At 44.1% G+C, this 15,584-nt stretch overlaps 1 protein-coding gene across 1 annotated transcript in view; it reads right to left on the bottom strand.

The window, feature by feature from the left end:
• Nucleotides 1–15,584, bottom strand: part of OBSL1 (obscurin like cytoskeletal adaptor 1) — a 152,983-nt gene that overhangs the window by 101,553 nt on the left and 35,846 nt on the right. Inside the window, exons 6-8 of the mRNA XM_073634270.1 lie at nucleotides 11,760–12,032; nucleotides 6,539–6,811; nucleotides 4,650–4,922 (exon numbers count right to left, since the gene is read on the bottom strand). Coding sequence (XP_073490371.1) covers nucleotides 4,650–4,922; nucleotides 6,539–6,811; nucleotides 11,760–12,032 — 819 coding nt within the window. The remainder of the gene's footprint in view (nucleotides 1–4,649; nucleotides 4,923–6,538; nucleotides 6,812–11,759; nucleotides 12,033–15,584) is intronic.

Raw genomic sequence — 15,584 nt, 5'->3', positions numbered from 1 at the left:
CTGCTTTGCTGGTGATACTGATGGAGTTATTGCAAACTAATTTTTTTTCTAGTGGTATCAAGAATAATATTATTATGCTTTTTTTTTTTTTTTTTTTTTTGGGCAAATTACCACAACATCATTATCCTGTAGTTTTTAAGATCAAAGATACAACTATGTTGGTGTCCCTTGTTAATGTTACATATTTTTTTTTCTTAAATATAACTGCCTACTCCCAAACTGTCATTTGAAGTAAAACACATAGCCAAGTATTATTCTACACAATTTTTTTAGTGTACATTAAAAAAAGAAAACACATAAAATTAGACATGCTATTTGCCAATAGAACTTAACCAAAACGTGGATTCTATGCATCCAAAAATATAGAAAATATAACAAATCAAATCATTATTATTCAACCAAAAAATAAAATAAAAGCCTCATGCATGTGTCCTGCTTCTTAATATAGGGGGTCAACAATGCCAAGAGTTGGTGAAAGCAGGGGTCCGTCATCCGGAGATAATTTCGAAAATCATCTGGATTATTCTCCTGGAGCTCCCGCAGCAAAGGCATATGACATCATTGGTCACGATTAATAAAGCAACCAATTTTTGGTTCAAGAACTCCTCCTCCTCCTGTTCCTGGACTGGACTTGGGTCAAAGCAATAACTCCAAGGCCAAGAATAAATAACACGTTATCTCCTCCGATTCTGCAACATGTCTGGTTGACGAACGGCCGTTCAGAAACAAACTGAAAAGCGCAAACTGAAAAGCGCAAACTTCCTGTCCTAGGGTGGCTACGCTCTCTTCTCCACTGTATCAATGCAGGGATCAGGGCCGTCTTTAGCGCAGGGCAAACGGGGCACTTGCCCCGGGCCCAATCTTTGTTGGGGGGCCCGCGCTAGCCGTGAATTGGGGCCCCGATCACAGCTTTGCAGAGCGCACAGAGGACACGGGAGGATGTATTCCTCGCTAGCCAGCTGAGAGGGGGTGGGACCGGGAGCTCCACTGACGCTCTGACCCGCCCACGTGCAGCCTGTGTACTCGGAAAAGAGCTTCTGTAGTGAGAGCCAGTGATCGGAGTGCGACTGTCAGTGGAGCTTCCAGCCCCGCCCCCTCTATACTGGCTGGTGAATACAGAGGTCCGGGGGCGGGGCCGGGAGCTCCAATGACACTCCCACTCCGATCACTGGCTCTCACTACAGGCGCTCTATACCCAGTACACAGGCTGCACGTGGGCGGGGTCAGAGCGTCAGTGGAGCTCCCGGCCCCGCCCCTCTCAGCTGGCTAGCGCAGAATACATCCTCCCGTGTCCTCTGTGCGCTCTGCAAAGCTGTCATCGGGGCGACCATTCACGGGTGATGTGGGCCTACCCAACAAAGCATCAGTGGAGCTCCCAGCTGCTTTAGTGAGAGCAGAGAGTGGAAGCCCCGCCCCACAGTCCTGAATGTATGTAGTAAGTTTGGCTGGCCAGGTATGTCCTTACAACCATAAAATGCCTGACTGTTTAAACCCTGAGCTGTGTTATTTAACTGTAAAGCTGTGCATTGCTGAAAGTTCTCTGACCATCCCCTGTATAATGTCTGCAGTCTCTGATTGTCTCCTGCAGTATTTCCGCAGTCTCTGATTGTCTCCTGCAGTATGTCCGCAGTCTCTGATTGTCTCCTGCAGTATTTCCTCAGTCTCTGATTGTCTCCTGCAGTATGTCCGCAGTCTCTGTCTCCTGCAGTATGTCCGCAGTCTCTGACTGTCTCCTGCAGTATGTCCGCAGTCTCTGATTGTCTCCTGCAGTATTTCCGCAGTCTCTGATTGTCTCCTGCAGTATGTCCGCAGTCTCTGATTGTTTCCTGCAGTATGTCTGCAATCTCTGGTAATCTCCTGCAGTATGTCCGCAGTCTCTGAGTGTCTCCTGCAGTATTTCCGCAGTCTCTGATTGTCTCCTGCAGTATGTCCGCAGCCTCTGATTGTCTCTTGCAGTATGTCCGCAGTCTCTGATTGTCTCCTGCAGTATGTCCGCAGTCTCTGATTGTCTCCTGCAGTATGTCCGCAGTCTCTGGTAATCTCCTGCAGTATGTCCGCAGTCTCTGATTGTCTCCTGCAGTATGTCCACAGTCTCTGATTGTCTTCTGCAGTATGTCCGCAGTCTCTGAACCTCTCCTGTAGTATGTGTATTAATGTGCCCCTTTACTTGCTCAATTATTTGGGATTGCTCCACTGCTCAGTGAGAGGTAATGATGTGCATGAACCTCTAGCAACCAATCAGCAAACAGTAGTGATCTGCTTTAATCTCTAGCAACCAATCAGTAAGTGCTAATGATGTACTGTAACCCCTAGCAACCAATTAGTGAGCGCTAATAATGTACATTAACCTCTAGCAACCAATCGGCAAGCAGAAATTATGTGTTGTAACCTCTAGAAACCAGCCATTGAGCAGTAATGATAGGCTGTAACCTCTGGCAAACAATTGCAATCGCTGCGTGATCTGCTGCAGTAAACTGATTTTGAGTCTACCTGCTATTTTTTGTATATCTCAGAATGGAGGGGGGGCCCCAAGAAAATGTTTGCCCAGGGCCCAATCAAAATTAAAGACGGCCCTGGCAGGGATCCATAGTTGCCACTCTAGGCTGCTCTCCTAATTTGGACTGCTAGTTTTTCTCTATTCATTGCTTGTGCTTGTAATCCAGTTCACAGGAAATGACAAGGACACAGCATTTCTGGCAGGATCAACTGTTTTTTTTTTCTACACTTGCTAAAGCCTGAAACAAACGCAGCCAGCACATCTAAGGGATGTAAGCTACATTATATTACATTTTTGTTCTTTCGTTTAAATGCATTTTAAATTTTTTGCAAATAAAATATCCCCTGACATTTCCATCCATGATCTTTTATTCATTTCTCCTTATCTCCTGTCTAATAGGAGTGTGATTTCTCCACCTTTCACAGGCAGCCCGTCCGACCTCCAGCGTTGGGATAAGAGATAATAATCTGGATGTGTCAGCCGGGAGCTGAGAAAGTGTCAGGTGTGTTGGATGAGGAAGCGAGTTCCCGATAAATCACCGCCCGCCTTCACAAAGACATTTCAAAGTCAGATCACTTATTCACCCTTCCAGCTGAAGATTACATCTGTGTAAATGTATTCTTCAATGTAGGCGTCGGAACGTGACGGCTGATCGGGATAAAATACCGATCTCCATAACCCTGCAAATAAACAGCATTCTAATGAGGGAGACTGGAGATATCTCTGTTGTAAGGGAGTCGTGATACTCTGCTACCTGGGGCACTGAGATCTAGAGAAGTGCAGAGAGAAGACATTGATGGGTAATGTTCTGAAGAACCAGAGAAACCGGGAGGAATCTCTAAAAAGAGACAGCTGGAAGACCTGTATTCTGCAAACGAGAGTTTTCGTACTCCAGCCTTCCTTTCAGTCCCACACTTGTGTACAGGCTCCTCTCCTGTACTGAGATTGTATACTATGATTTTACTGCACATTGTGACCTTCTCACAGTGTGCATTAGAAGCTGCAATAAGGCGAATAGAACCGGCCTCAATTCCTGGCTTCTGGATCTCCAGCATCATCTATCTTCTTCCAATCCAGTCTGGCTGTCCCTGACCTGTCCTTTAATTCAGGGGTCTCCAGACATTCTAAGCAAAGGGCCAGTTTACTGCTCTTCAGGATTTAGGGGGGCCGGACTGTGGCCAGTGGAAGTAGCAAATGTCTTGGTGGTCAGTGGGAGTAAAAAAAGTACATAACGCCTGTGGCTAGTAGGAGAAGGAATAGTGCCCCATCATTGGTGTCAGTGGTAAGAATGGTGCCCTATCATTTGTATCAGTGGGAGGAATAGTGACCATTTGTTGGTGTCAGTGAAAGGAATAGCACCCTATCAATAATGTCGGTAGAAGGAATAATGCCCCCTTGTTGGTGTCAGTGGGAGGAATAGTGCCCCATTGTTGGTGTCAGTGGGAGGAATAGTGCCCCATTATTGGTATCAGTGGGAGAAATAGTGCCCCGTCATTTGTATCAGTGGGAGGAATAGTGCCCTATTGGCATCAGTGGGAGGAATAGTGCCCCATGGTTGGTGTCAGTGGGAGGAATAGTGCCCCAAAATTTTATCAGTGGGAGGAATAGTGCCCCATCATTGGTATCACTGGGAGGAATAGTGCCCCATAGTTAGTGTCAGTGGTAGAAATAATTCACCTTCATTGGTGTCAGTGTGAGGGGGAATAATAGTAATCCTGCCCCATTGTTGGTATTAGTGGGAAGAATCGTGCCCCGTGATTGGTGTCAGTGGGAGGAACAGTGCTCCATCGTTGGTGTCATTAGAAGGAGTAGGGTCCCATTGTTGGTGTCAGTGAAAAGAATAGAGCTCCATTGTTGGTGTCAGTGGAAAGAATATAGCCTCAAGGGCCAGATAAAGGGAAGCAAAGGGCGACATCCGGCCCTGGGCTGCAGTTTAGAGAACAGTCTTTTAATTCGCTGGATTTTAGTTCTTTCAGTCATGGAGGCTCAGCATCACATGAAGCTGTTACCTAGGGCAGCCTACCTTCCTAGGAATGCCCACTCCTCCAGACTTGAGTGGTTGGGTGGTTGGAGTCTTTAAAATACAGAAAAGACATTAAAAATAACATAAAGTATGTACAATTACAGAGTGAAGATCTGGTAAGTCACTAACCTGTTACGGAGACATGATAGGACAGGCGGTCATGTCCAGTGTCACACATATACTCCCCGGAGTCCTCCTGCCTGGCCGCGGTGATAACCAATCTGCGTTGCTTTCCATTTGATTCCAGCCTGATATTGTCGCTCTCCACTATCTCCACTCCATCCTTGTACCAGCACAAGATGGCGTCCTCTCTGGACAACTCACAGCTCAGCACCATGCTCTCCCCGCTCGTATACTTCTGTTCAGCGTCCTCAATGGTATTCACAATTTTCACAGCTGGTTCTACGAAACAATGAACATATGAGCAATGGTAATGTGATAGATGAGGAGAGACATAGCATAGTGGAAATACATGGCAAAATTCATAAAATTGCCTAAAATAAAAATTTGATTTTAATTTATTTATTACAGGTATTTATTCAGTGCCAACAATTTATGCAGCGTTTTACATATTGTACATTCATATGAATATCAAAGTGATTACAAGCCAATGTCTCCATCTTATATGCATATGTAGCACCCTCTAGTGTTCTAGGTGTAAATAGGTTTTAATATTGTAGGCAAGTTGGTTTGGCTGAAAGCCAGGCTTGGGTTGAATCTGGGTCAGGGTTGAGTGTCTCAGGGAGGCTGAATGACTCATCTGACCACTCCACTGGTGCCTCCCCCTGTTTTCTGGAACCTTGGAGAAATGGGTGGAGGCGAGGAGGAGCTGTTTGGAATATATATGAGGGCCCCAGCCAATCCAAAGCAGAAAGGGGCTGGAAGGGGGCAGGCCATCTCAGAAATAGCCAGGAGTCAGGCCAGCAGGGGCAGTTGGATCGCTGAGGAGGCTGTCGGTGGCCTTGAGGACGCTACCTAGTCTAGGGCGGGGGGGGGGTGGTGACTTTGGGCCTGGGGCTCAGATGCTGGAGGAATCCTCTACAATACATGGAGGAATCCTTTGCTGGAGGCACGTGAGCAAGTTAGAGGATGGCAGGAGCAGGTCAGCACATTGGCGAGATCTCCTGAGTGGTGGGGGTGGGCTGGGGAGTGTCAGTCTGGAGGACTGTGGGAGAAATTAGCCTGGAGGACTAATGAAAGGGGCTCCTGCAGCCAGGCAGGCTGGCAGGGCCTGAAAAGGTGGTGCTGGGAGTAGTGACCATGGGGGGAAGTGCTGGGAAGGTGTGAGCTGTGTCAGCTGTTCTCTGATTATAGGGGCTGCCAGTCCCTGCCTGTAATGGGCCTTTGCTTCAAAACCACAAGAGTGTGACATAGCTGAATTCTGCCAGCAAGTGAATGCTGGAGGAAGAAGTGGAGTGTATATAGGAGACGTTGTTCCTGAAGTTTTTTTGAAGTCAAATGGGCATCCCATAAACTCCCATCCCTAGCTAACTTATTTACCCTCAATAAAACAAAAAAAACAAAGTACCGGACTGTTCTACAACTTTGGCGTGACTGAAAATTTGGTGTGCCTGGCTGTGCAGGGTAAGGGTTTCCATTCTACTTGCGGCTCCTTAGGGGGTGTGCTACACATTGGAATGGAAGACTGAAGCTTGAGGGGTCAATTGGGGGGCTGTAAAAAAAAAGCAGCACAAAAAACACCTATTTTTACCACCCCCAACCACAAGTGTAAACTAGGCGTGAGAAAGGAAACAAATAGACTATCAGGTACAGTACTCATCAATAGGAAGAGAACCTGTTGACAGATTTGCTATTAGCTGGAGGAATTTTTTTTCTTATCTTGGACCGGTCAGTCTCTCTCCCATATTGTACTCATCCTACCACTTAATCTATTGACACTTTACATCAGCCACTATTTATAAAACTGGTTTACAGCCAGACATTCTGACAACTGGAAATTGTTCAACCCTTCATTGCAGGAAGGAAGAGGTGTCAATGCTCTGGACTCTGTCACTGACCTGTCACCGCCACGTTGTAGAAGACCGAGTCGTCTCCAGTGTCGCAGACAAATTCCCCAGAATCCTCCGGTGTGGCACATGCGATAACGAGCCTGCGATGCCTGCCGTCTGACTCCAGCCTGATGTTGGCACCTTCCTCTATCTCCACGCCATCCCGGTACCAGCGCACATGAGCGTTCTCCCTGGACAGCTCGCAGCTCAGCACAATGGCATCTCCGCTCTCATGCTTGTGTTCCGTGTCATCGCTTGTGTTTATGATCTTCACTGGTGGATCTACATATAAAAACACAGAAATATACATTACACTGTATATACATATATATACACATAAACTGTACACACATTAATAAATTAAAAATCCAACCCTTAACAAAAACTAAGGAGGGGGGGGGATAGTGGCAGTAAAAATTTCCTGTTTACCATCCCCTTCCTTTCCTGAATGAACACAGGGGGCAATCCTTACTACTTGCGCCTGTGTCCATTCATTACTGAAGCATCACAAACATTGTTTATGATGTTTCCATTTGTGAATGAACAGGAAGCCTCTGAGCGCTTCCTATTCATTCATCTGTTCATCTGAGGCTGCAGAGAAAGGGACTGGGGAATCTATGTTCTCATTTCCTTTCACTGTTTCAAAAGTGAGACATTATGGGTCTCTTTAGACCCCTGATATTTCACCAAAGCCCCCCATCAGGTAGGCTGTACAGGGCCCCATGATTTCTAACAGCAGCCCTGAGAGCAGCCCACTATGCCCCCAGGTCCCTTGAGAGCCCTTAGCCTCTACAGTGCTGCCCAGACCCCCCCCCCCCCCCTCCAGTCTGCTGCAGAGCCCCCAGCCCCACATAGTTGTATTTCAATGTTCCCTAAATGTGTGAGTATGAACTTTATGTTTTATTGTTGGAACATGGCAGGTGGTCCTGGTTTCAAAAAAGTTTGAGAACCATTCCCCTAAAGCAGTGGTCATCAACCCTGTCCTCAGGACCCACTAAGGCTGGATTCACACCTATGCATTTTTAGTGCTTTTTGCATTTTACAGATTTGCACTACAGAACGTATTCCATAGGAAACCATGGTGAATGGACTGTAGTGCAAATCTGCAAAATGCAAAAAGCACTAAAAATGCATAGGTGTGAATCCAGCCTAACAGGCCAGGTTTTATGTATTACCTTGGTGAGATGCAGACTAGAATACTGCAATCACTGAGCAGCAAATTATATAACCTGTTAGTGGGCCCTGAGGACAGGGTTGATGACCACTGCCCTAAAGAATATATGATAGAACACCAGCTCTGTGTTTCCAGACCCATCTTTAAATCCAATGCATGTATCGAAGAATACCTTGTTGCTGGGAAACAAATGACTCAACCTGTGTATATGTAAGATTACCCCACATGTACACAGGTAGAGTTGTTTGTGTCTCAGCAACATGGTTTGACCAACACTGAGGAGGTCTACAAGACCTGGACTATTGACGGGACTTGGGGACAGGCTTGAGAAACTCTACTAGGGAGGTTATAGAAGGTATGGAACACTAATTAAGGTTGGCTAAAACGGTAGTCTAGACAAAAAGGTCCTGCTGAGAGAATTAGAATCCTGGAGAAAAGTGAATACCTGATGGGGGAACTGAACTTTGCTCCAACCCATCATAAACTGAGGAGCACACGTTGGTGGAACTGCTTTTTAAATTATCCATATACAGGCACAAATGTCAAAAGATCTAAGATTTGTTCATTTCCATAAACATAACTGAGGTTGCAGTTCTCCTCTTGACTCATTTGATGTTCTGGTCAAGTGTTATTTTTATAAAATGATCACAGAACATCTTCTTTGGCTGACACAAATTTTCAGTTTTACCCCCTTTCTTGCCATCAATATAAGGCTTACATCAGCAGCAGCAGCAGGGGGTTACCAATAGAAGTGATCCAGCTTTCTTGGTCTGCCCGGAATGTCTGCATTGCCCATGTTTCTCAGGCCCTGTTGTCCCACCTGTGGGCCCAGGACCAGCATGTGGAGTGTTGCCAGGTAGAGGGAAGGGAGAACAGCGAATGTTCATTCATTGATCTCCCTTGCTAGTAACTTTCCCTGTCTACCGTGAAAAGGGGAGATGTGAACAGAACACTATAAGGATGTACTCCATTAGCTTCAGTGCCTCCTGCAGGGGAGACATCAGTAAAGAGAATCTGTCACAGCATAATGCCATCATGATGACCTGTAAGGGTTTTAATGCATCCCCAAATGAATATTTTGTGTACCGAAGTTTGTCTGCGTTTCAGGGGAGCGCACAATGTTAAGGCATGACAGATCTGGTATCCATTTACTTGGCCCAACCTCATATTTTATATATTTTTTTAAAATATTTAAAACGTGGTTAATACAGCAGGTAAAATATGTATTGAACACGGCACCATTTTTCTAGGTAAATATAATTCTAAAGCTGCTATTGACATTAAATTTTCACCACGTGGTTAACAGCCCATGCAATCCATACATACAAAGAAACCAAAACAAATACGTTCAGAAATTAAGTTATGTGTATAAAAATGGAAGGACACAGGGAAAAAGTATTGAACACATGAAGAAAGGGAGGTGCAAAAAGGCATGGAAAGCCAAGACCCCAGCTGAAATCTATCAGTAATTAGAAAGCAATCCTGCCCCTTGTCAGTGCAAATTAATATCAACTGGTTCAGTCTCAACCGATGGCCTATAAAAAGGTGTCTCATTACCAAGGTGTCACACAAGAAAAATCTCATAATGAGTAAAAGCAAAAAGCTCTTATTGTTGCAAAACATACTGATGGCATTGGTTACAGAAGGATTTCTAAACTTCTGAGTGTTCCAGTGAGCACTGTTGGGGCCATAATCCAGAAGTGGAGAGAACATCATTTGACCATAAACTGTCCACGACCAGGTGCTCCTCACAAGATTTCTTAATGAGGAGTGAAAAGAATTATCAGAAGAGTTGTCCAAGAGCCAAGGACCACTTATGGAGGGCATAAGAAACAATAAGAAAACAATAAGTAATGCGCTCAACCGCCATGGCTTGTAGGCACGCTCACCACGCAAGACTCCATTGCTGAAGAAAAAGTATGTTGAAGCTTGTTTAAAGTTTGCTGCACAACATTTAGACAAGCCTGTGAAATACTGGGAGAATATAGTCTGGTCAGCAGTGGCGGCCCGTCCATTAGAGGCGCCCGGGAACTGCCCCCTCTATCCACGGCCGCCACCCTCCATTCATGCGTCCGGTCCCTTTCTGGACACCAGGCGCATGAATCACAGCGCTGGGGTTTTTTTTAAGCACCCGATTAGAGCCAGAGGCTCTAATAGGCTTCAAAATAGGGTGGGCTCTGGACGCAGAGCATTGCACTCGGAGCCCACCCAGATGTTACAACAGCGAATGTATATTTGCTGTTGAAACACTGATCCTCAATCCGGCCAATCAGAAGCGTGTGTGAGACCCGTTTTCCGTTTGGCCCAAAAGAGAAGACTCCCGATTGGCCGCCGAGGAGGAGGGAGGAAACGGAAGCCGCAGCCATGGTGACCCAGGGAGAGCAGGGGAAGGGCAGGCCACCGTCGATCAGGGGAAGCCGCCAGTGAAGCGATGGGGTAAGTGCTACCAACTGACCAGGGGAACGGCCGCCACTGCTGGTCAGATGATGCCATAATATACACCATGTTTGGAGGTCAAATGGCACTGCACTTCACCCCAAAAACACCCCCATACCAACCGTGAAGTTTGTAGGTGGGAACATCATGGTGTGGTGGTTGTTTTTCAGCATACGGTACTGGCAAACTTCATATCATTGAAGGAAGGATGAATGGAAAAATGTACCAAGACATTCTTGATAAAAATCTGTTGCCATCTACCAGGATGATGAAGATGAAACAAGGGTGGACATTTCAGCAAGACAATCATCCCAAACACAAAGCCAAGGAAACTCAATTGGTTCCAAAGAAAGAAATGAAAGCTGCTAAAATGGCCCAGCCAATCACCTGACTTGAATCTAAAAGAAAATCTATAGAAAGAACTAACAGAGTTCATAGAAGAGTCCCACAGAACCTTCAAGATTTGAAGACTGTGTGGAAGAATGGACCAAAATCACACCTGAGCAATGCATGCGACTAGTTTCCCCATACAGGAGGCGTCTTGAAGCTGTCATTACTAACAAAGGATTTTGTACGAAGCACTAAATAAATTTCAGTTAGGGTGTTCAATACTTTTTCCCTGTGTCATTCCATTTTATTACACATAACATAATTTCTGAACTTATTTGTTTTGGTGTCTTTGTATGTATGGATTGTATGGGTTGTTACCGACATGTGGGGAGAATTTCATGTCAATAGAACCTTTAGAAATATATTTACCTAGAAAAATGGTAACGAGTTCAACACTTATTTTACCCGCTATATATTGCAATGTTTTGCACCAACACTGACTTTAGTGTATTATTTACTGAAAATATGGCTTTGATGAACCATCGGGCTAATATCTTGTGATATAAGTATTGCCATCATTTTTTTTCTCCAGGATTTGAATTCTAACATCTGTGCAAAAAAAACAAAATAAGGATTGACGGTTAAAGTGCCTCCGACCATCAATGTTGTGGGGATGACTGCGTAAGTGTTTGGGGAAGGGGGGGGGGTAAAAGTTTTTTTCGGGTTTATCCATGACATCTAGCTATTGCACACAATTCAGTTTCAGTGCAATGCAATTCCATCCTCCAGGGAACATTCTCCCGCTAATAACGGAAGACCCACTTGGTTTGGGCCACTTTTAAAGGCTAAGCGCACCTTATCACACTCAATACCAGCAAGTTTCTTCATTTCCAATAGATTGTGTCAAGAAGAAAGATCAACTTGTGGTATCTCCTTTCGAAAAGGGAATCATTTTGGGAATGTTTAGTATGTCCTGGCAAACTTATTTGATATTTTTTTGTAGCAGACAGTAAGGAAACATTTATATTCAAAATGTTTTTTTTTCTTTTATATAGTAAAAAAAAAAAAAACACAAAAAAAAGGCGCTATCCATCTCAAAAAATTATATAAAATTGATTTGGGTATAGTGTAACATGACAGAGTAATTGTCAGTCAAACTATCACAGCACTGAAAAATGACTTGGCAATGAAGAGGGTGTAACAGACTGGCTTTTATTCAACAATTATATTAAAAATGAATGATGTTTATCTATGTAGCTTGTATGTTAGAAAGTATAATTGCTCACTGACCTGTAACAGTGACATTGTAGAAGACGGAATCATTGCCGGCATTACAGACATATTCTCCGGAATCCTCTGGCCTGGCACATGTGATGATCAACCTGCGATGTCTGCCATCTAAGTCCAGCTTGACATCGTCGCTCTCCTCTATCTCCACGCCATTGCGGTACCAGCGCACATGGGCGTTCTCCCGGGACACCTCGCAACTCAGCACCATGCGCTCCCCACCTGCGCACTTGTGTTCTGTGTCATTGCTTGTGTTTATAATCTTCACCGGAGGTTCTTGAGTCAGACAGAAACAGATTGTCAGCTATACAGGTGTATGAACAGTTTCTGCATAAAGCCTTGCAACTAGATACAGAAAAATAGTCACAGTTCCTCTGGGGCGGGGTTTGTTTAACCTCTGGTCATGTGACTGCTATACAGTCTCTCCCCCAAGTGTCAATGAGTGTGGTTCAGACATGTAGTTAGGAACATCCATACATTTAGGTTGCATTTTTTGCATTCTCTGAAATGGGGTCATCTGGCAAATGTGCAGACTTGGGAACTCCCACCAACATCTCATTAATAGAGAGATATTGTCTTACTTTAAAACTAAAAGCTGAACTCCAGCCTTCCCTTCAGTCTTGCAAAGCTTACAGGGCCCTCTCCTGGACTCAAATTGCTTAGTCTGATTTCACTGAACACAGCAAGTGTCTCACAATCTGCATTAGAAGCTTCAACAGGAACTGCAGTCTGCTCACATAATTTGTAATAAAAACATCTTTGCCATTCTGAAGCTTCCCTCCAACCACTTTGCATATTATTTTATATATACTGTGATTCTGTATTTGCCTAATATGCTGCAGAAATCTCTCTCCACTGAGTCTGACTGCAACCATTTTAACTGTGGGCAGCTGAAGCTGCTGCATTTTCACTTCCTGTATTTACACAGAAACACAGAGACACACCTCCAGCTCTGCAGCTCTCTTTGGCCCTCCTATGACTCGCCCCCCTCCCTTCCTGGCACACTCTCATGAGAGTGAGAGAGAGAGCTGTTCATGATGTCATAAGCCTAGGCTTTTTACCAGACAAGAAACAGGAAATGGGCTGTATAAGGTATTTACTGGCAGAAAAAAATGTTTTACTATCCAAAGTTAAAACAACAAGGGCAGAAGATTTAATAGATGGAAAAATGAAAGTTCTACTGTCAGCTAGTCAGATAGAGCCCTCTTCATTTCCTGGATGCAGGACATTCAGCATCATCTAGACCTTTCGTCCCCAGCCTGACTGTCCCTGGCTTGCCCTATTCATTTATTGGTGTTCAGCTCTTTCAATCACATGCAGGTGTTACCTTGTGTAGCCTGCATGCAAATACAGCCTACCTAGGAATGCCCGCTCCTCCAGACTGACACCAACCCATCAAGGCATTTTGATATATACAACTCCTGCAAAGAGCCAACCCGCTGTTTGCTTCAGGGCTGATGGCTCTTGAGAAGAGTATTGAGCAGGGTGCCCTGAAGTTTTTCAGGAAGCACCCTGCTGGCCCCTCCCACCAATCACGATATGCCTGTGTTGCATTAAGAAGCAAAGGACCAAGTAATGATGTTACTGAGTCTAATATAAGATATGTAAAACAGAAGGCTTTATTTAAAACTTTCAGGTGGCATTTGGGGAAGGTTCCTCCATCAAAACTACATGTAAATTCGTTTTGAGCAAATGAGGCAAAAAAAGAGTTCCCAGGATATATATAGTCTCTGCATTTCAAATGTCTGAATTCAAATAAAAATAAAATACTGCATTATGGTCACTAGATGGCATTGAGGAGCATACAGATTTCGTATGACAGTTAGTGCCATCTAGTGGCCATAATGCAGTTTTTTCTTTATATTTGAATTTCAGAGATAGCCCGAGAACATTTGCTTTTGCTCAATTCGAGAGTGAGTGAGAGTGAATTTACATGCAGTTTTGATGGACGAACAGCTGTTCAATTTTTTTTTAAAATACACCCTGAGGTGTCAGTAAGTGATTCACTTTGTGAGCAGTTTTGAAAAGATAAAAAATCTGGTTTGGGTACAAATGCCTTTTCAGCTCATTGTTCTGATATATATATATATGGAAGTCATTTAGGAAATCTGCAAATCTAATTTAGTAATTATCTCTCTTTCATGACACTTTTTCTCGGAGAGCTTGGTGTCACTGGAGGCAGTTTCTAGTCTTTGCATGAATCAATGGACCAGTTAATGAAAGTATATCACATAAAAGCCCCAGTATTAAAGTCTCATGCCCCATTAGTCCCAGGTTAGATCACAATCATCTTAATCCATGCTGTGCCCAAAACAACAAAGACTATTCGTTTAGGAAAATTTATTTTTAAATGGTTCTTAATGTGAGCAGGTCTGCATTTCTTGGCTGCCTCATCAGCAGGCTAAAAAGATATGATAGCTGCAAATATTTAATTGACCCGGGCTTGTCATCTCATAAACCTGGTGTAAGTTTTCCCTGGGTGAAACTGTCAGGACACCGCTCTCTTTTTAGGCTGGATTTACAACTACTATATGCATATACAGTACCTTGAAAAAGTATTCCTACCCCTTGAAATCCTCCACATTTTGTCATGTTACAACCAAAAACGTAAATGTATTTTATTGGGATTTTATGTGATAGACCAACACAAAGTGGCACATAATTGTGAAGTGGAAGGAAAATGATAATTCGTTTTTCAAATTTTTTTTACAAATAAATATCTAAAAAGTGTGGGGTGCATTTGTATTCAGCCCCCTGGAGTCAATACTTTGTAGAATCACCTTTCACTGCAATTACAGCTGGAAGTCTTTTTGGGGATGTCTCTACCAGCTTTGCACATCTAGAGAGTGACATTTTTGCCCATTCTTCTTTGCAAAATAGCTCAAGCTCTGTCAGATTGGATGGAGAGCGTCTGTGAACAGCAATTTTCAAGTCTTGCCACAGATTCTCAATTGGATTTTAGATCTGGACTTTGACTGGGACATTCTACCACATGGATATGCTTTGATCTAAACCATTCCATTGTAGCTCGGGCTGTATGTTTAGGGTTGTTGTCCTGCTGGAAGGTGAACCCCAGTCTCGGGTCTTTTGCGAGTCTTTTGCAGACTCTAACAGGTTTCCTCTAACAGATTGCCCTGTATTTGGCTCCATTCATCTTCCCATCAACTCTTACCAGCTTCCCCCCTGCTGAAGAAAAGCATCCCCACAACACGATGCTGCTGCCACCACCATGTTTCACAGTGGGGATGGTGTGTTCAGGGTGATATGCAGTGTTGGTTTTCCGCCCCACATAGCTTTTAGGCCAAAAAGTTCAATTTTGGTCTCCTCTGATCAGAGCCATTTCTTCTACATGTTTGCTGTGTCCCCCACATGGCTTCTCACAATCTGCAAACGGGACTTCTTATGGCTTTCTTTCAACAATGGCTTTCTTCTTGTCACTCTTCAATAAAGGCTAGATTTGTGGAGTGCAAAACTAATAGTTGTCCTGTGGACAGACTCTCCTTGCCTGGCCTGTCAGTTTAGGTGGATGTCTTGGTAGGTTTGCAGTTGTGCCATACTCTTTGCATTTTCGGATGATGGATCGAACAGAGCTCTGTGAGATGTTCAAAGCTTGGGATATTTTTTTATAACCTAACCCTGCTTTAAACTTCTCCACAACTTTATTCCTGACCTGTCTGGTGTGTTCCTTGGTCTTCATGATGTCGTTTGTTCACTAAGGTTCTCTAACAAACCTCTTAGGGCTTCACAGAACAGCTGTATTTATACTGCAATTAAATTACACACAGGTGGACTCTATTTACTAATTAGGTGACTTCTGAAGGCAATTGG

The sequence above is a fragment of the Aquarana catesbeiana genome, linkage group LG06, assembly GCF_042186555.1.
Source record: "Aquarana catesbeiana isolate 2022-GZ linkage group LG06, ASM4218655v1, whole genome shotgun sequence".
Classification (NCBI taxonomy): Eukaryota; Metazoa; Chordata; class Amphibia; order Anura; family Ranidae; genus Aquarana; species Aquarana catesbeiana.
This window is presented reverse-complemented; position numbering and strand designations above follow the sequence as displayed.